The sequence below is a fragment of the Sceloporus undulatus genome, chromosome 4 (genome assembly GCF_019175285.1).
Source record: "Sceloporus undulatus isolate JIND9_A2432 ecotype Alabama chromosome 4, SceUnd_v1.1, whole genome shotgun sequence".
NCBI lineage: Eukaryota > Metazoa > Chordata > Lepidosauria > Squamata > Phrynosomatidae > Sceloporus > Sceloporus undulatus.
In genome coordinates, this window is record NC_056525.1 from 43,254,820 (window position 1) to 43,275,556 (window position 20,737).

Here is a 20,737-nt window from a genome sequence, read left to right on the forward strand (position 1 = left end):
TAATTAATCACAATGTTTAATTCTTTAGCAACCATAAAGGACAGTACGTTTTGCAGATTCACATTTACAAAGAAGATGGCAAAGAGAAAACAATATCCAGTGTACTTTTTAGCCTATTTTACAGCCCTTGAGAGGAAAGAAAGCATTAATATATAAAACAGTCCATCTATGCTTGTATTATACCTAAGTGCCAGTGGGTTTTAAATCATTAATCACCATTGTAACTGGATACAATGTTTAAACTTGGGAAAGGACATTCTAAAATAAATTCAAAATGCCTTTTTTTTTTTTTTAGGGGTGGAAGGGTATGACACCCTAAATATTGCTGAACACTTCTCATTTGAAGAAAGAAATAGCACTAAGTGTAGTAACTCTATCCCTTAACCACAGACAGAACCAGTCTACCTCATTCTGTAATCTGCTGTGTGAATATGAAATTTGTGTACATTATTTCTAATTTTGTAACAGAAGCCTTCCCAAGTTACTCTTGTTCTGGCAAGTCAACAAATTCTAAAATTAGTGGAGGGTTTTAACCCTCATTCCTAATCATATTTAGTTAGAAGTTAGTCACATTGAATTAAATGCGGTGTACTTTCAGATAAGTGTTATGGGATTTGTCCTTATCTTCTAGCACAACAGGTACAGTCCCCATTTCAGATTTTGTCTGAAGCGCACTGGCAGAGGAGCCTATGTGAATAGCACCTAGCTCCTCAGAAATCTCAGACTGCTCTGCATCATTATATGCAGTTGTCAATAAGAGAGTACAGCCCAGCATTCTGTACAATTCACTTATGAATGCATTAACTCTGAGCTCTGCTCAGGGTCAAACTATGTGTCATGGGCAGACATATGGATACCTCCCATCCATGTCTCATGGGTAAGAAAGATGAAAAAGTGATGTGACATGGCCCTGCATTAGCACTTCTGCAGCCATTTACAAATGATCAGTGAAGTGGAGTAGCAAACTCTAATGAAAGTAATTAGGTCACCATCCTCCCCCCCCCACCCAATGAACATGTTAAAGGGCAATGCACATATCAATATAAAGTGTCGTTTACGTTTTAGGAAATGGTCTAGTTTAGACTAAGAATTAATACTCCCAGCTGATCAAGTTCAGTTGTCTTGATAACCGAAAAGCTAAATCTCAAAAGACAACTGGGAAAGGCACTCTATGAGGTAAAGAAAGAACAGGGACTTTGGCATTATCACACAGACCAAGTTAAAGGATCTGATTTTATAGCAGAATTGGCTCAAGCAGGAAACAGTAGCAACTTTTTATTCTATATATTGAGATGTGATAGTCTTGTATTAATTGTCACAGCATCTGGCAACCAAAGGGAAATTTGCATTCCTCCACCCCATTACTAACTTGCAAGTACTATCCCAACTCTAAGACTCATCACATTCTTGCTGGCATAGGAAATGCCCAAAGCACTGACTTTACAAAGCTTGACTGTTTCAAACAGATTTCTTCCCTTTACATTACACCAGCCAGCCTCTTTCCAAGGAGCTCAGTTCTGTTCAGAGGCCTGTAATAAAAAAAAGAAAAAGGCTGCACCCACTTCTGAAAGATCAGCAAAAACTTCTGTTTCAGAAGACCTCTTCAGAGACAGCAAAACAAAGTAAGTTAATGCATGAAAACAAGCAGTGTACTGGCCCCACTGTCATCCCTTTTGTTGTCCTCTGTTTGGAAGACAGACTCATCTTCCACACATGTATATAGTACTCTGCCTAAGAATGCTTGAACAGGACTAGGGTCTTGCCAATATGAAAAAAAGAAGGGAGAAGCAGTACTGAGGCCAAAATAGTCCTTCCACCATTTGATCAGCATAGGTGAGTGAAAGGACAAAAATGACTCTAGCCTTGATGAGAAAAGCCCAACATTTTGGGGAAAGGCAGAATGGATTCTGGAGCTGCACACTGCTATCTCATTTAACATTGCTTCTCAGAGCTTGGAAGAAGGTAATTTGGGCTACAACTCCCATACGTTTACCAACCAATATTGCCAGTCACCATGCTAGCTAGGGGACTCCAGGAGCTGTAGTTACGGAAAGTAACATTGTCAAGCTCACTGTGAGTGTGTCTACACTAGAAATAGAAATGATGCAGTTTGACACCACTTTAAGTGCTGTAGCTCCATCCTATAGAATCCTGGGATTTGTAATTTTACAAGCTCTTTAGTTTTCTCTGCCAAAGTGTGCTGGTGCTTCACAAAATTACTAATTCCAGTATTCTGTAGGATGGAGACATGGCAGTAATGTCAAAGTGCATTATTTCTACAGTGTAGATGCACCCTGTGTCTCTTAGCACACTTTCCCCTTTCTATCTAGAGATTTTAACTTGGGGGTTTCAGACCAGATGTACTGACTGAGGTCCAAACTAAACGTGACATAGGAGATCCCATAATCAGGTTCCTCTATATCTTTTTGAGGTTAAAAAAATAGTTGCAGGAAGTGATGTTGGATTTCTACCATGCCAGTAGGAAAGGGTATAGTTAACCCTTCCGTCCCATACTATTTCTCTATATCAGGCTCCTTATATTAATTTTTTCTTCTATTCCATTGCTAATACAGCTGGCCTTCCATATTGGGGGGCTAACCATCTGCAGACTGAAGCACTTGCAGACAGGCCCAGTCCACTGTTGTCAGAATCACGAATGCATGCGATTGCGTGCATGCATTGATAATAATAGGATTTGAGATCCCACATTTTTTAGTATCCACAGCTGTCACCGATAGAGGACAAATAGTAGCATCTTCTGAATTTAAGTCTGGAAAGTGTTACAGAAAGTAAGGGTTAATCTTCATGTTTTGGCTGAAGACCAAAACTCCCAGCAGCTTATTTTAACTCAAGTCGGGAAGATGCCAAGAGAGCTGGTTCTGAACCTCTCTTGTCCTGCCTAATTTGAGGAATCCTGAGTGAGAAATGAAGCACAGAAAATAATCTTCAGTGCAGCAGGAGCAGTTGCTCCTGCTTGTTTCCAACAGTTTTACAGCAACTTGATATCTGATTTTATTCAGTGTTGGAGCAAGAAGAAGGGAAGCAGGAATCATAGTGACTGCAGTCTACCATAAATGGAAATTTCCTGTCTTGGGGAATCCTAATCCTACAAACTATTTACATTGCTGTGTCAGAAATTTAACTTAGAAGGACTGAAGGGTCTCTGCAGTGTGAGTCATCTAATCCAAACACTGGGCCCAAATGTATCTTGAAATTTAAACAGCCTCTTTCCAGGATATAAGAGGGGAATGAAGTGAGAAGCAGTTTCACTGCTGAAACATTTTGCTGTCTTCTAACCTCCATCCCATGACTGTTTTTACTGTAAGACAGGTGGGCAAAATGGGATGTGTGGACTGCGTATGGCCCCTGAAGACTGGAATTTTTGCCTCCCAAAGATCAACACACTAAACAACTTGTAAGGGGTGTGAGGGAAATTTCCACCATGCTGTTGCTTCCCTGACCTAGGACTGGCTTTTCTTTAAAACAGAAAGTGAACATTAATTTACTTCCAGGTCACTTCTTGTAAAAAAAAGTCCATTTCTGGGTATAAAATGTTCGGGGGTGGGGGATATGGGGAAATACCCCCACAGGGCATTTGGGAGCATACAGCCTTTCAAACTCTCCTGGAGGGGCCAAGTGAGGCATCCTAGACTTAACAGTTGCTGACCCCTTTTGTAAGACAATGTTGCTGTTAGGTTGCTTGTCCCCATCATTTCCTCCCACCTGGTCCTGTTAAGGGGTACAAAGAAAAGAACCAACTCCATGTATGAAGAGAGTAATCTTGAGTGTCACAAGCTTCAGCTGGTCCACTGCTAAGAAACCAAGAAACCTTGGAGAGGTGTCCTTTAAGGTGCAAGAAGTACTAGTAAAGGATTAAGCCAATAATGAAAATGTCAGAGCTGACTGGGATGGTCTGCTCTAAGGCCAGACATGAGCTACTGCAGCCTAAGACAGCAATCCTTTTTTGCTTTGGGAGTAAAGCCTAAGTAACACATCCAGTCTTTAGGAAATGAAAATAAAATTCCAATATCTGAGAGAAGTTCATTCCAGTGAATGAACATTTAATGTGCAGTGGATTTCTCAGTGTAGTGCATAGCATATTGACACACTTTGCAATGTAGGGCTGCCGCCACTGGCATCCTGACTTGCCTAGGAAGCAGCTAGTGGAAGATTTTAAGAATGATTTCATAGCATAGTCTGGGATTTGGCTCCCCAGTGCCTCAAAACTCCACCTGCTATAGGGCTTTCTCAGAGTCATCAACATCCTTGGCTTAGGTTAAGAAAAAGCTGTTGAAAGGAACAGAAACAATCCTAGGAGCCTGGTGACTGTAGATGGAGATCCAAGGCTCAAGGAAGGTAATAGTGGCAAGAATTCCTTGCTTTCTTCACACTTTCTTGTTTGAAACCAAACCATCAGACCACTCCTTTGATAAAGCTAGTGTCCAAATGTACAATTAGCATGCGTAAGAAGGACATCTCTTTGCGGGTATTTTCAAAGATAACTCTGGGATCATCAGACTGGCATCGCAGACAGTTTGGAGCCATCACCATGGCCAGGTTGTTTACATCCATCTTGGTTTTGCCCACATTGGTTGGCTGAGCAAAAATCTGTGAAATAAAAAATGTATAGCTAAAATACAATAACAACAATGATAATAAAATAATAAAGATGTGGTGATAGCTCTGAAGTTTCTCTGGCCATGAAAAAGATTACTTGCTTCCACTGGAACTGGCAAGTTGTGCAATAAAAACAATGGCGGTTTACAGACCACCTCTTTGAGGCGGGCTGCACCCGCCCCTTTCCCCGCCGGATCGGGGCCTGAGCTGCCAGAACGGCAGCCGCTGAGGCCCGATCCGCCTTTTCAGGCCGCGGGGAAGCAGCAAAACGCCGCTTCCCTGCAGCCTGAAAAGGGGTGTCCTTGGGGCTTCAAGCCCCAAGGACACCCCCGGCGGCGGGGAGGGGGAGAAAGGGGCCACTTGGCCCCTTTCTCCCTTGCTTCGTGGGCGCAGCCGCTGAAGGCTGCGCCCAGCGAAGCAAAGCAGCGCCGCGGACCAGGAAGGAGCTCCGAAACCGAGCTCCTTCCTGGTCTGGGGAAAGGGCGCCCTAGGCGCCCTGCGCGGATTGAGGACGTCACGTCCGCGCCGCCCCGTCTAGAGGCAGCGCGGCCATGACTCCTCATGGCGGCGGCCATATGGAAGGGCCACCGCCGTTTAGTGCATGACGAGCACGCACTAGGGTTAGGGCAGTGCGGAAGCACCGCCCTTTTGTAACCCTAGTGCGTGCTTGTCACGCACTAAAGTGCCGGTCTGTAACTGGCCAATAATTTTAGAATGGAGACAATGGGATTATTCTGGCTACTGTGTTATACACCAAAAGGAATGTAGATTGAAACTTCAAAAATATTTGGTGTGGAGTGGAAGATGGCACCTCATCATTTTAGAATGATGCCCAGCATGATTGGACTAGGACTCTAGAAACCAGGGTTAGAGTCCCCACTCGGTCATAGAAATACATTAGGTGATCTTGGGCAAGTCACTCTCTCAGCCTCAAAGGGAAAATCCTCTGCACAAATCTTGCCAAACCCCAACCCTATGATAGGGTTGCCATAAGTCATAACTTGAAGGCAAACAGCAACAACCACTTCCAGGAATTCTTACTGTATATACCTGCAAAAAGTGAATGAGATAGCACAACACCAATCTGTTGAGTTCTGGCAGGAGTTCTACTACTGCTACAGCAGCATCAGGGTTCTCATAGTTGCTGATACACTCTTTGTAGAATTGCTGTGGAATTACAGGCTCTTCCAGCTCTCGGTACCACAACTTCAGCAAAGAAGCTTTAAGAACAAGATGAAAAACAGAGACACTTTAAAAAATAAGGAATACCAGACAATCTCTCTAGGTTGGAGGATGTGACTGCTGCTTGGCAAGACATGTGGTAGTTACTATTCCAAACCTGATCTTTCACTGTATAAAAACACAGCACAATCATCTTCACACTAGACAAGCAACTCTGTTCTTTCTCACAGGAGAGATAGCATCATCTAATTTACTGAGAACTATGGTTTCAGACCTTTGAAAATCACAGAACACAAATACTGAAAGGAAATGACTTAGGGCAGAAGTTGTTCTTGGCTTCAGAAGCAAGTACTAAAAGCTCTCTGGAAGATGAAATGTGAGTGATAAAACATAAAACCACAAGATACATAGAAATATGAATTTCGTAGAGAGCTCTATCCAAATTTTTTAATTTGAGTGAATCACAAGACCTCTCTCATCACAGCTATGTAGTATGTCCATACCTGGTATATTGGGATCACTCAGATTATTAGGAATCTTCCACTGATCCACCTGTAGTTTTAGAGCATTGACTTCATCAATATCACCAGGAATTCTGTAAGAAGGCATAAAGAGCCATAAATAAAGTCCAGTTAATGAGGGAGTGAATCACATAGTCCCAGAAACAAGAGGCATTAGTATGGATGAAATTACAGATATTCACTGAAGCACCTGTAACATGCAGACACATATTTGTTTGATAAGAACAAGACAGCTGATGTGAAACAAATAGGTCCTGAAAAGAAAAGGTTGCAGTGTGGAGTGGTTCTGTTCAAGGTTCTACTCAGCATCCTCTTTTCATGACATTGGTTCTACTTTCCCTGAGTTTTCTGTTTCCCCCCTTTTAATAATGAGTCAGTGTACCACGGTGACTAAGCATATTTTCCCCTCATCTTTATTGTTCATCTGCAAACTAAAACACCCCCCACTCTGGAATCAGAATCATTTAAATGCAAGTACACATTTCCTTTTCAGAGGTGTGGCAGAATTTGGTTTGCACCATTGCTACTGGTAGCTTATGGGCCATATCAGTTCTTTGTAGTGCCATTTGTATTTATTGCTTGTTTCCAAATATGGTTTCTTGTCCTGCATCTTTGGGACAGTATGCAAATGAAAAGCAAAACAACTTATTACTATTGCTTCTTGCCTTCTCAAAGAACCAATCTAGGGTTATACAGAGTGATAAAAAGGAATGAGCGGAGAAGTTTCGAGAAACACATGAATGATGCAGCTACATGTTTCCTACAAGTTATCTTTCCTATTGCAGCTAGCAATAAATAGGACCTTCAGTAGCATGGTGATAATTGTGTAAATTTACAGCGCTTCATAAATAAAGGTTAATAATAATACTGGGGGAAAAGGAGAGGAAGGCACAGAAAACATGGAAGCAAAACTACTGATGTATTTATAACAATCTTCCTTCCCATTAGAACATACACTTGTTTAGACTGGTAATTTTAGTCTCCTCTGACTTGGTTGGAAAGGCAACCTATAAAAGCAAGGAAAATCAATGGTCAATGAGAGAAGGAAATTGAGAGACAGTTCATGTGTCACAGTGTCTATCCCTAGATTGATCTCTTAACTGATGACTTCCAATTGATCTTGATCTTGTTTTTTTTTAACTCTCATGGTGTTGAAGCTGGGCTGTGTGAAAAAATGCCTATGACAACTTCACACCTAATGCACATTTTCAACAAGTTGCCCAGAGCTAATCAATCTATGCAACAAAAAGGTTAAGAACTTTGAGGGGGTAACAATGTTCATAAGTAATGTTTGGATTTCTGTAAATATAAAGGGACAAAGTCCTAATTGTCTTACTATGGGCTAAAGAACTGTTGCCACAACTTACTATAGTCAAGATGGGAATGTTGGACCTAAGTCAAAGTAGCACAGCTGGAGATGAAAACTTAAATGGACACAATTAGTTTATTATATTTTCAAGGCTGGAGTGGAAATAGTTACTGTTTCCCTCTCACCCTTTCAAGAGCAATGGCTCATGCTTGGGCAGCATGTGAAACTTCAGATAGTAACCACCCTTGTAATAGTGGGCACACTCTTGAGACTGCTGCTTGTGTTTCAATCTGTCCTGGAGCAAGGTTATAAGGACTAGCATACAGCAACGTGTTTAGAAGCAACTGACAAGCCACAAAATCCCCTAAGGTTTGTCTTTCTTTTGCTGTACTTAGATGTAGCTTCCAGTACCGACATTCTCAGTGTACTTGAGACTTGAGAGGATTAAGTTTTCCAGCGATGGAGGTGGAAACATCCTAAAATGAGGGTTGATTCCATCTCTTGCTCCGAAATAGGCAGGAAAAACAGACTTGAAGGAGTCGCCACCAGAGGAAGCAACCCCCTCTATCCCTCAGTCAATATTACAGCCGAGGATAGAAAACATCTCAGAGAGCATTTAATGCAAATCTAAGTATAATCAATAGAAACTATCATAAAGTCAAACTAAAAATAACTAACTAACTAACTAACAACCACCCTTGCACAGCCAAGGGAAACAGCCTCCTCAGTTCTGGGTGGGGAGGATATTTCCACCTACATCGCTGAAAACGAACATCTCACAGGTAAGACCCAATGTTCCTTTCTACGTGGACTTGAAGGAGAAATCTCATGTGTGTCCAAATACAGGCCAGCTATATCATGTTGATAGCACCAATAATAAATAATTTATGAATCTTCAGTAGCCAAATCACCTGAATATTCCTTCAGTTTGTTCTCCTCCCAATTCTAGAACTTGCTGAGATAGTTGTGTCTGTACCCAAGGCAGTTTGTTATCTGGATACATGTCTTGCTGCCGTAGCATGATTTCCTCTAGAGAGCTGCCAAACAGTGAAGGTGTCACAATAGCATTCTTGGCATGTATTATCTCCTCAATTGTAGGCTTCCGTAGGCCCTATACATAAAACAAACAATAAAGTTGCACTGGCAAAATATTGGGATTAATACGAGCCATCAATCAGATGGAATGTTCCCAGATAGTCTCTGAGGAGGGAAATTATCTGTATATATTCTTCAATAGAGAATGGAGTCTCAGAGAAAGATGATTTCAACAAGAAGAGTAACTAAAGTTGAATAGGTGGTGCTAAAAGGACAGTGCTACCTTCCACAGAAGTGATTAGTTTTGGTCCCAACTTTCGAGTTGGCTGAATTAATTTAAAACTACAGTATATTGCTTTGATTTTTTTAAATTCAATCATATGTCAATTACTTAAAAAAATACTCAAGGTTACATGTCAGGACCTGGAGAGGTATATGCACTAGTTGGTCATCTTTAGGGATACTGGCACTCAACCCAAGGCTCTTTGTATTCAAACATGGAAGCAAGTATTAAAACTGCATTTGGACATCATAGTAAGTCATTTTGTTCTTTCCCTGTGCTATACATGCAACAAGACATATGCTTTTAGATGCCTAGAAATGAACCATGCATTCACATTTGACAAATTTGTAACTGCATGCTGAGTTCTTCATAGACATTGCCTTCATCAAAAAAATCTCAGGTTTTGACCGTGTGAGGTTACACGATAATATTAATGCATGCCCCCATCAGCACATGTTACTTGTAATGATGGCAGCGCTACCACATTTGGTGCCCATGGGGGTTTGGTTCCTGAAATCTGCACCAATACAAAAATAAAATAAAATAAAATAAAAACAAAAAAAATGTACATGCCCAAGTCTCCATTAAAAATGGGCTGTGGCACTTCTGCTTTTTGCCACTTCTGTGAGAATGAAAATACAGAAATAGTGTGTGAGTGTGTGTGTGTGTGCGCGCGCGCACACACACACACACACACACACAAATGCACACACACACACACACACTGTACTGTAACTGAGATCTAGTGCAATCAGGCTGAGAAGTAATTCCGGAGCAACAGCAAAGGTAACAACAAGTCCTGGGCACCAGGCACGCAATTTTGGGCTTGCAAAGCAGGTGGTTGGTGGGCACTCCAGAGGTGGAGGAGAGAGGAGGGAGATGTGAGTTCCTTTCATGTAGGGCAGCAGTGGAGTGGCAAGGTCCAGGTGCGCATTCTTCCTGCTCCAGCTACAATGCTTCTTCTCTTTGCAAAGGTGGAAGTGGTGGTTGGCGTGCTCCCTGGTCATGGTGGTGAAGGAAGAATAATATGTGCCTGATGCCCAGGGCTTGCTATCGCCGCACTGACTCCCCCAAAACAAGAAGCTGCTGCATGCAGGAGGTTTTTAGATAGAACACAATGGCAAGAGAAAACCCTCTGTGCCCTGTCCAAAAAGGCACTTGTGCATATGGAAATCAATGACATCGGGTACTGGCATAGGTGGCAGAAACATGCTGTTGTTGCTCCCTTTAAAGCATTAGCTTTTTTTCATGCAGGAGGTTTTTGGGCAGAGCACAAAGGGAGCACAAAAGCTCTCTTGGAACGTGAAGCTGCAGAGAAAAGGTGAGTATCTGTGAAATGGTGGGAGGCCTGGATTTGCGCCAAGCACTATGCTTGGATTTCCACCATTTTACAGATCCTCCCAGCTAGCCAGTGCCTCGCATTCCTAGAGAGCTTTTCTCTTGTCCTTGTGCTTGTTCCAAAAAATCTCCTGCACACAACCGTCTCAAGCTTTTGGGGAGGGGGGGTCCACAGGAAGCCCCAGGTGCCAGGCATGTGTTCTTCCTGCTCTGTCACACCTGGGGAGCACACTAGTCAATGCTTCTGCATTCTGTTCTAAAGAGAAGCGCCACAGCTGAAGTAGGCAGAATATATGCCAGGGCTTTGCCACCACCCTATGCCATAGGGATCTATGTCTCTCTCTTTTGCTTCCAGAGAACCCACCAACAACCCTCTATGCAAGTCCAAGAACATGAATCTGATGCCCAGGGATTGCCGTCCCCTTTGCTGCTATCCTGGGACTGCTTCTTGGCCTGATTCCACTAAATTTCAGGTTTTTGGATTTTTTTTTCTATTTTAGCATTTTCAGTCAACAGTTGGCTAAAATTCTGGATCCACAGCCCATTGAGACCAAAGGCCTGTTCAATTAGTTCAATTAAACAATTAGTTCATCTAGCCCAGTGTCACCTACCCTAGCAGGAGGCAACTGGCACCACCTAGAAATTTGAAACTACGGTTTACATAAGCCCCAGTCAGCATGGGACAAAGAACATGAGCATTGTAATCCAAAATACCTATAGGGCAATATGTTGCCCATCTGAAGCCTACATTAACTGGCAGTCACTTTACCTAGAGATGCCAGATATTAGGCTGGGACTTCCTACTCACAAAGCCTGTGATCTACCACTGATGGATGGCTCTTTTGCAAGAAAGGTACTTCTAAATGTTACTGCAGAATACTGAAGTGTGAAAAAGTCACTGTGGCAATGTTCTGGAAATATTCCTGTCACAAATATAACATGTGTTCTGGCATTCAACTGTGGTTGCATGGTTAGTCCCTGATATTTTTACTTCATATGTAGCAGGACAAATTGAGCCTCATGGTGTCCATGTATCCCAATTAGTCAGTCACATATATGCCAAGCAATAAGAGGCAACCTTTTCAGCAGCAATAATATGGACAGGTTGCATACCTGTAACAGTATTTCTTCGAGTGGTCATCTGCGAATACATACAAATGGGTTGTACTGCGCCTACACAGTGCTGCTCGGAAACTTCTGGAATCACTGGGCAAAGTTAACTTTGCAACTTTTAGCAACTTTTGGGTGGTAGCTCCACCCATCCCTTATAAGCCCGCTGCGTTCCCTCTCTTTCCCCAGTTCAGAAATTTACGGCGCATAGGCGACATGAGAATGAGCCAATGAAGAGCAGGACACTGAAGGGAGGACGGGCAAGATTTGTATGTATTTGCAGATGACCACTCGCAGAAATACTGTTACAGGTATGCAACCTGTCCTTCTTCGTGGTCTCTGCGAATCATACAAATGGGTTAGACTGACAAGCTTAGGTCAGTGGTGGAGAGAGTGTCATGACACCAAAGTAAGGTTCAAATAAAGCTGTGTTTATTACACAATAAACATTGAACCCAAAAAATGTTCCAAGTGCATTTTGTACCTAGATTCAGTACTTAAACTTGTTCAAGTAAAGGCACGTAAGAACACCTTAGGTCATGCAAGACCTATGTAAACCATAAGAATGTGGTAAACAAGTCAATTCTGGCAAACACATTCTTTAAAACATGTAAACAAATGGAAATACAGAGCAGTCAATGTAAACCTGAAACCAACACTGCCCTCCCAAAGGCTGCGTCCCGTTTGGCCCTGGTATCCAGCCTGTAATGTTTGATGAAAGTCAAGGGCTGGGACCAAACAGCAGCTTTACAGACATCCTCCAAAGGGACCCCAGTCAAGAAGGCGGAGGATGCCGCTACCGCCCTAGTTGCATGGGACCAAACCCTGGCTGGGAGAGGTCTGCCCAACAGTTCAAAGCAGAGGTGGATGGTACCAGCCACCCATTTGGAAAGTCTCTGCGCAGTCACAGGCAGTCCCTTTTTTGGTTCCGAGTAGCATTGGAAAAGTCTCTCAGAACGGCTTGACCCTGCAGTTCTCTCCAAGTAGAAGGCCAAAGCCCTCCGAACGTCCAAGGTGGTCGGGTTCGAGGCCACGGTAAGCAAAACAATGTCCTGACACATGTGAAAGGCAGACACCACCTTAGGCAAGAAGGTAATCAGTACGGAGGACAACCTTGTCCTTATGGAACCTAAGGAAAGGCTGGCCCCTCCGCAAGGCAGATAGGCGATGCAATCTTCGGAGTAGAGGATGGTGCCTATGAATTTGATTCGTCTGGATGGGACCAGGTGAGACTTTTCCAAGTTCACTACGAGCCTGAGGGATGCCAGGAGAGACAGGGTGAATTTGACATCCTTCAGGAATTCCTCCACTGAGGGGGCTGCGAGGAGCCAGTCATCCAGGTATGGGAAGACTCTGGTACCTCACTGGTGGAGAAAGGCCACGATCGGAGCCATGCACTCAGTGAAGACCCTCGGAGCTGTGGAGAGGCTGAAGGGGAGGACATTGTAATAGTACATGTCAGGACCGATGGCCAAGGCGAGGAACTTCAGGTGAATCTCCCAGATCCCCACGTGAAAGTAGGCGTCTTTAAAGTCGATCCTCGCAAACCACAGGCCCTGGTGCAACAAGGGCAAAATAGATGCGAGGGTTACCATGCGAAATCGGCAATAGGCCAAATAGGAGTTGAAGGACCTCAAGTCTAGGATAGGCCTAATCCCCCATCATCTTTGGGTATGGTGAAATGTCTGGAGAAGAAGCATCTGGGAACTTCAGAGGGGTCAACGGGCGAAATCGCACCCTTAGGTAGGAGAGTGCGCACTTCGTCGAGAAAGGTGTCTGGGGGAGGGGTTAGAAAGAACTGCTCCAGTTGAGGGGAGCTCTTCGAACTCGAGGGCATAACCCCTACAGACAATGTCAAGGACCCACGAGTCGGAAGTCACCGAGGCCCAGGTGTTAAAGAAAGGCCTCAGGATGTCAAGGGAGGAGGAGGAGGAGGAGGAAGCTGGTCCGACGGAGCACACTGGAACCCTTCAGGACCTCTTCTTTCCCTGGTCAGTATCCTGTCGGCGGTTCTTGCGGAACCGAGCAGGGGCCTGGCGACGGCCAGAAGAAGAAAAAGACTGAGAGGGATAGTGTTGGTGTGTATGCTCCTGATGGTAGGGACGGTCCTGCTGAAAAGACCGTTGTCCCTGGACCTGTCTGTACCACTGGCATTGGCGCTTCTTAAATGGAGCCTGGAAAGGGGCAGACATACCGTGTTTCTTAGCTGCCGCCTTCATCCTGTATTTGAAGTTCAGCTATTCCTCGGTTTCTTTATTGAAGAGGACAGCCTCATCAAATGGCATGTCTTCAATGGCTGCCTTCGCGCCCTGGTTGAGGTCCGAGGATCGAAGCCAGGCATGCCTCCTGAGGGCTATGGCAGCCGCCATCGACCTCGCGGAACAGTCAGTAGTGTGGCGAGCTGAGGTGATTATCCAGCTCCCAATGGAGTGGGCCTCATCACAAATCTCGCTCAAAACACGCTGGCAGTTGTACAGCATGTCTGGAATTATAGGGGAAATCTTCTCCATTAGACACTGCTCATACGCCCCCATGCAGGCATTGTAATTAGCCACCTGAAGGCCCAGGACCAATGAAGAATAGGCCTTCCTAGCAAGGCCATCAATCTTTTTGGCTTCGCGGTCCACTGGTGAAGTGGACATTTTGGGGGTGAACGATTGCTGAGAGCCCTGAACAATCGTAGAATTTTGTTTTGGGTGTGCTAACAGCGAAAAAGCATTGGAGCGCGAAAACCTGTAGAGGGACTCTATTTTTTGGGATGTTGGAGCCAGGGACTCAGGAGAATCCCAGGAGTGCCAGGCAATCCTCTCCAACGATGGCAACAAAGGAATAGTTGGTGATGTGGGGACTTTGCCATGAACTCTCCTCTCCACAGGGTCAGCCGCATCATCTTCAGTATGTGTGATCTGAAGATCAAGGGTATTGGCCATTTTGATGACGTGTTCGGCAAAGGTTCGGACGTCATCCGTGGGCGAAGATGAACCTTGCTGGAACAGTTCCTGTGGCGATTGTGGAGCAACCTCATCCGAGGAACTCAAATCAGCTTGCGACAACCGGGGTTCGCCATGGTGGGAGCCGATGACATCAGATTCAGTGTCGGAATCCAAGAGAATTTGGGAGGAACGCCAGGTCTGGGTGGCTGCCGCTACAACTGAGCAAGGTTTGGTGGTTGGGACCAAGGACGATTCTGGTCCTGTGCGTTGGTGAGACAGTGGTGAGCCGAGCCGACTGAGCACGTGAGCACGTGAAGACAAGGCTGGCTTGAACTTTGAAGACACAATGGATGCCGGCCCAAAGCGATCCCGGACGACGTCCCGACTGACTGACATATAGCACCTGTCAGTTTCACTGTCGTAAAAATAATCAGAGTCATCATCGCGATGGACCCCAACATCGCGGACTTGAACATGAGGAACCGGAGTTGGCGATCGGCGACAAAGTGACCGAGAGGTGAGGGCGCCATCATTGTCAGAAAGCTGATGGAAGGGCACAGTGGCCGGCAGAGAAGACGCTGATGCCAAAACCGGTACGGGCCGGGCCCGAGGAGAGCCAGATTCAGTAACCACGGAGTCATCAAGCGTCGATACGGATGGTGTGGAACGTTGCTTTGAAGAGGAGCCAGGGGCCTCTGGGGTCTTGGGATGGGTCTTTTTGTGAGAAGAGCCTTCCAAAGCCTTAGAATGGGACTTCTTATGTAAGGAACTGCTCACAGAAGCCTCTACGGGGTTGAGGGTCTTCTTTTTCTTAGTGGCCTGCGGAGAGGTCTCCCTTGGCTCTGAGGACTTAGACCTCTTAGAGGCTTCAGGAACTGGGTCCGTATAGGAGGTGCCCTCCTTGGCCAGTACCGGAACCTTGGTGGAGGCCGAATCCTTGGACTGAGCCTTGGTCCCCTTAGAGGACTTGGACCTCGAAGTGGAACGGTGCGCCTCTTCAGATTCAATGGACCTCTTAGGGTTCACGTCAGTAGAACTCGGCCCTTTGGAGCACACAACAACGGGACTCCTCCCCGTATCAACGTTGGTGGCAACTGGCTCAGTAGTGGAGCTCTGGCCCACGGAACCAGCAGCGGCTGGCATCGACCCCGAAGCCGCAGGTGCCAAAGCAGCCCAATTGGCCGGCTGAGGCTTAAAGACCCCTTGGTAGATTGCAGCCATCAAGCGGGAGTTGTGGTTCTTCCTGGCTTGTGGGGTCAAAGATTTACACAAGGAACAGGCCTTGGAATTATGGGTGTCCCTGAGGCACAACAGGCAGGAGGAGTGGGGATCCTGAGCAGGGATCTTACCACCGCAGATGTCACATTTTTTAAATGGAGCCGGAGACATGGTGCCGAAACGGAAAGTGAAGCCAGGTCAAGAGAAGCCGAAGAAGTCAACAATACCGGGGTGTGTGTGTGTGTGTGTGTGTCCAGATCAAGAGTGGTCAAAACCCAGTGTTGCCAACAAGCCTCGAAGATAATTCCTGGAAATGTCTGTCCAAAACCCGCTGAATCCCCCCAGATCACACGGAATATTCAGTCACAATTCCCGGAAAATTCCCATAATGTTAAAATGGCAGATGTTTTGCAAATAAACGTAAATATAATTGAATAAAAATAATTGTAACTTATTTCAATCCTCAAAATCACCACTGAACCAAACAAAGAATCTTTCAGTCCTTTTAAGATATTTATTTTGACATGAAGGGGGTTCAGGAAGCTTTGTGCCAAATAGAAATGTGTTCAGATGCAACCACACTGCAGAAATAAATCCAGTTTGAAACCCTTTTAATTGCCCTGGCTCAGTACTAGGGAATCCTGGGAATTGTCTCTGGAGTCTGGAGTGAAGATGCAGCCTGAGTTGGGTCCAAGACACACTGCAGAAATAATCCAGTTTGAGACTGCTTTAACTGCCTTGGCTCAGTGCTAGGGAACCCTGGGAATTGTAGTTTTGTGAGAAAGAGCTCTGGTGCCACAATGAACTATAATTCCCCTGCATCTGAGGAAATACGCTTAAGTCTAGGAAAGCTCATGCTGCCAACTTTTCTTTCAGTGAGACTCAAAGGTGCTACAAGATCTATCTCACTATCATCATCACCATTATTATCATTATTAAATCCAAATGCAGCTGAAGAACTGGACTTAAACTGGCAACACTGATATCCTGTAGACTCATTCTCTGGGGCTGGGATCTGGAAGCATGGAGGCAATTCCCTTGTCAAACCAGGGAATCCTGGGAATTGTAGTTTGTTGTGACATGTTGAAACACTGCTTTTACTGGCAGCCAGGGCTCCATGCATGGAATTCTGGGCTTGGTGGTTTGCCCAGAATCCCATCATCGCAGGGAGCCTTGCAGTTAGAAGCAGTGCCAAACTGGATTATTTTTGCAGTATGGATGGCAATGGAAAAGAGAACCAAAAAGAGAGCCACAAAACAAAATTCTGGGAAGACAAGGCAGCAGGGGTGTCAACTGACCAGGTGCTCTGCCCATGCTCAGAGGCAGATTTAATCACTAACACACACACACACACACTCAGGGACATCACATTCACATCACACAACCCAAATGGTCCTCACAGTACAACAACAACAACCCTGAGAGGTAGGCTTGGGGCACTCTGCCCAAGCTCAGGAATTCAGAAATTCAAATGTCACTCTCAAGCACACACAGAAGTACACAACATCAAGCCATGATACCATTGTCAAGTATTGCCTTTGTGTGCCTGAAAACTTATGTCTTACTTGGAAATCCAAGGCAATTGGGATTAAGCCAGCCAAGATCCCTCACTCCCTGCCTCTCTCCAGCACTTTTGCCCCTGGAGCCTGAGAATGCCTGAGGGGGGGTGGCAATAATCACTGTCCTCTCTCTGATTGGCTGAACTATTCCTCCAAACGGGCTTGCTCCGTCCTGGCTCTCAGAGGGAGTCATGAGAGAGAGAAAGAGAGAGTTTTCTCCAGCCCTCTTGGCTGAAAACTGTTACACTCCAAAGGGATTTGGTTGCTCTGCAGCAGGCTGCCAAAGGCACGGAAAAGGCACTGAATTAGAGCAAGGCGCGAAAATCACACGAAAAGCTCTGAAAAGTCCCCGTTTTCGTGTGAAAGTCGCGAAATTGGCAACACTGTCAAAACCGTTCTGTAGTCAAGTCCAGTGAAACAAGCAAGAGCAGAAGCGAAGTTCCAGTAGCAGCTAACGTGGCAGAAAAAAGGAACTGGGGAAAGAGTGGGAACGCAGGGGGCTTATAAGGGATGGGCGGAGCCACTGCCAAAAAGTTGCTAAAAGTTGCAAAGTTAACTTTGCCCAGTGATTCCAGAAGTTTTTGAACAGCACTACACAGTCGCAGTACAACCCATTTGTATGATTCGCAGAGACCATGAAGAAGACAACAAAAATACTGGCAACATTATCTTGGAAACCATGAATTTTAGACTAGTAAAACTGGAGTTTCCAGAATTTGATTTGCTATTAGGTAAGTAGCTTATCCATTCTAGAATAAATGTTTCATGTATACAGATTACAAGATCATCCTTTCTTAATTCTGAATGCTGAAAGAGCTTCTCACCTATATGTTATTGGAATATTTGAGACAGATTAACATTTAAATAATTTATCTCTTATATTTTCCTGCCTTTAAAAAGGTAAACAGAACATTTCAGATAATTTATTTCCAGTTTTACCACAGACTTACAATGCATTTTGAATGAACTCATTCACCTGTCCAATCAATAATTCTTATCTCTGTCAGAATAACAACATCAGTAAAGAACCCTAAGGTGAAAAGGATAAGAGAAGAGTTTTGTTAAGCTACTAGATTTGAATATGACTGACTCACCTTTTTGCCTCCAGTGACTGCAACCTTTTGCAGTTTCCTGTAACAGTATCTGGCATAAGTGCTGATAGGCAGGCCTAGCAGAGTGAAATGAATAAATTAGCCTCAGAGTGGCATTGCAGAATTTCAGAGAAGAGAACATGGCCCCAATGTATACATTTCAAACTCTCAAGGCCCAGTATTTTCCCCAATATTTTCCATTTTGTGAAACATTTGTTCTCTTTTTTGGGCTATAGGGCAGTAGATGTTCCTAAGTTCTATGGTCTCTTTCTTTATCATAAAAGTCTCTGGTTTTAAAAAAACAGTAACCAACAATAAAAAGAAAAGCAGTGAACAAAATCTTTCCCCTACATTATGTGGGGAGATAATGCAGAACCAGAACTGGGTTAAGTCTAACTTTAATATAAAATCCACTTCTGCTTTGCTTGGAAAACCCCACAGAGTGAGCTTCTACATACAATGGTGACTCTCTGCTTTCTTTAGATAATTGTTCTAGTGGAATAAGTTCCAGCATTGTACCTCTCTGCTCTCTTTGCAATGGCATACAAGAGTTCTCCAGTCTGAATGTCCCATATTGCTAATTGAATTTTACTGCCTGAGGCAGGGAGTCTCAAGAGGTGTTACTGATTTGATTAAAGACAGGAAACACTTAAAAATGACTGCTTTTCCACTGTAGATACTTTCTGTATGCTGACACATTATACATAAAGTATGTGGAGCACAGGTAATGGAGAATGCCATGCCAGGACCATAGAAAAAGCGATGATGTGATCAGTCTCAGAACATGGTCATCTAACTTGGGGGGGTGGGATGGATTCATCTAATGGTCCTGGTCTCATATCAACTGATCAGCCTTATGAGTGCATTCTTCATCCACGCTGGAAAACAAAGTTCAGCTTCGTAAAATTATTTCTTTCCCAGTTTAAGTCCAATTTATTTCACCAAGACTTTTGCTGATATAGTGCATTCCAGATGGTGCTGAGGAAGCACCAATATAATTCTGAATCACATAGGGAATTCCATAAAAGAAAGAACTTTTTATTCTTTTTTGCATTTTGGGAAACAGAATCATCTATACAAAAGCCTTGAAATTCTTGAAAATGCTGAAATAAATTGGACTAGGTATTATTAAAAACAAATCAACGAGGCAGCCAAGTTTGCTGAAAACCCAAAATTAATTCAAGATGATAAGAATAAAAAGAATTGGGCACAGCTCCAAACAGATTTCTCCAAAATTACAATGATGAAATGGCAAATGGGGTTAAATGTAACTAAAATGTACAGCAGAGATGGGGCTACCACCTATGGGCCATTTTTGAGGCCTCTAAGCCCTCCAATTCTGAAAAAAATTCAGAATGTTCTGCATGCATCTGTGGAGAATTTCACTGTTTTTCCCCCTTCCCAACTGTTTTAGACCTAGGAGAAGCTTCTTTTTTTTAAAGTAAGAAATAAAGTGAAAGTCACTTAGGTAGTTTGCCCAACCCTGGAAGAAATGGTATGGCTTGGTGTAAAGAATCCTGTACTTCTCACTTACACTGATGACAGTCTGAGATTTCACTGACTGATAAGGAAAGGTATTATGGAACTGTGGCAAAATAAAAACACTTAACATGATGTGAGTTTGCTGTGAAAAAGTGAGCAGAAATCTTGAGGAATGAAAATACAACTTCCAAGCTGTATTTAAATCTATTGGGTAACTATGGTTTCAGGTGGCTTCATCTAAAAAAAAAAAGTACTGTAAAAATGTAAACAGCATATACTAGGACAAGCATAAGAGAACTGGACAACTTGCTTATCAGGAAAGACTACAAAATTTGGGATCTCTGAACTTAGGAAAATGGTAAGGGGAAAGGAGAGAACATGATATAAACATAAAATTGAGGTAGCATATAGAATTATGATATGTCATGTTCAGTGCTCAAGTTTTGGTCCCCTCCCCAGCTCCATATCTGTTCCATGTTACCCTCCCGAAGTTTAAAAGGGCTCTAACTTTGGCATGTTTCAATGTGTTGCCCACGGCCATGCTGGAAGGTAGATTTAAAAAAACACCTTTTGAAATCCGTTTTTGCCCATGTGGCTCGGGCACTGTTGAAACCAATGAGCATGTTTTCCTTTATTGTCAATTCTATAGAGACATTCGTCACCAACTGATTAGCCCACTACTGAGTAAATTCCCAGGCAAACCTGACTCCTTTTATTTACGCCTCTTATTGGACAACAATGATTCTACAGTATCCCTTAAGGTGGCTAAATTCTGTTATATTGTTTGTAAACTGCGCCCTCAACTGTCAAATGGTCATTTTATTACCGTGTAGAAAGAACTGTTTGATACTGTACATGTACAGTCTACTATCAGTTTATATTTTAATTTGCTATTGTTATATTGATATGTTGCTTGTGTGATTTTGTTTTTTATACTGGTCAATGACCGAATAAATTTTATTACTATTACTATAGAATTATGTATGGCATGGAGAAAGAAGAGAAAAAAGTTTTCCCATTCTGTTGATAATCCTAGAACCTGGTTGTATGAGAACCTGT

The 20,737-nt window shown here is 43.8% G+C and overlaps 1 protein-coding gene across 5 annotated transcripts in view; it reads right to left on the bottom strand.

The window, feature by feature from the left end:
• LOC121928001 (rho GTPase-activating protein 39-like) overlaps window positions 1-20,737 on the bottom strand; it is a 132,284-nt gene continuing 111,547 nt past the window's right edge. For all 5 annotated transcript variants that reach the window (XM_042462163.1, XM_042462161.1, XM_042462160.1 and 2 more), the window contains 5 exons: window positions 18,200-18,273; window positions 8,541-8,740; window positions 6,303-6,394; window positions 5,668-5,837; window positions 1-4,608 (listed from right to left, as the gene is read on the bottom strand). In XM_042462163.1, the coding sequence (XP_042318097.1) occupies window positions 4,414-4,608; window positions 5,668-5,837; window positions 6,303-6,394; window positions 8,541-8,740; window positions 18,200-18,273 (731 nt within the window). In that variant the 3' untranslated portion in view covers window positions 1-4,413. The remainder of the gene's footprint in view (window positions 4,609-5,667; window positions 5,838-6,302; window positions 6,395-8,540; window positions 8,741-18,199; window positions 18,274-20,737) is intronic.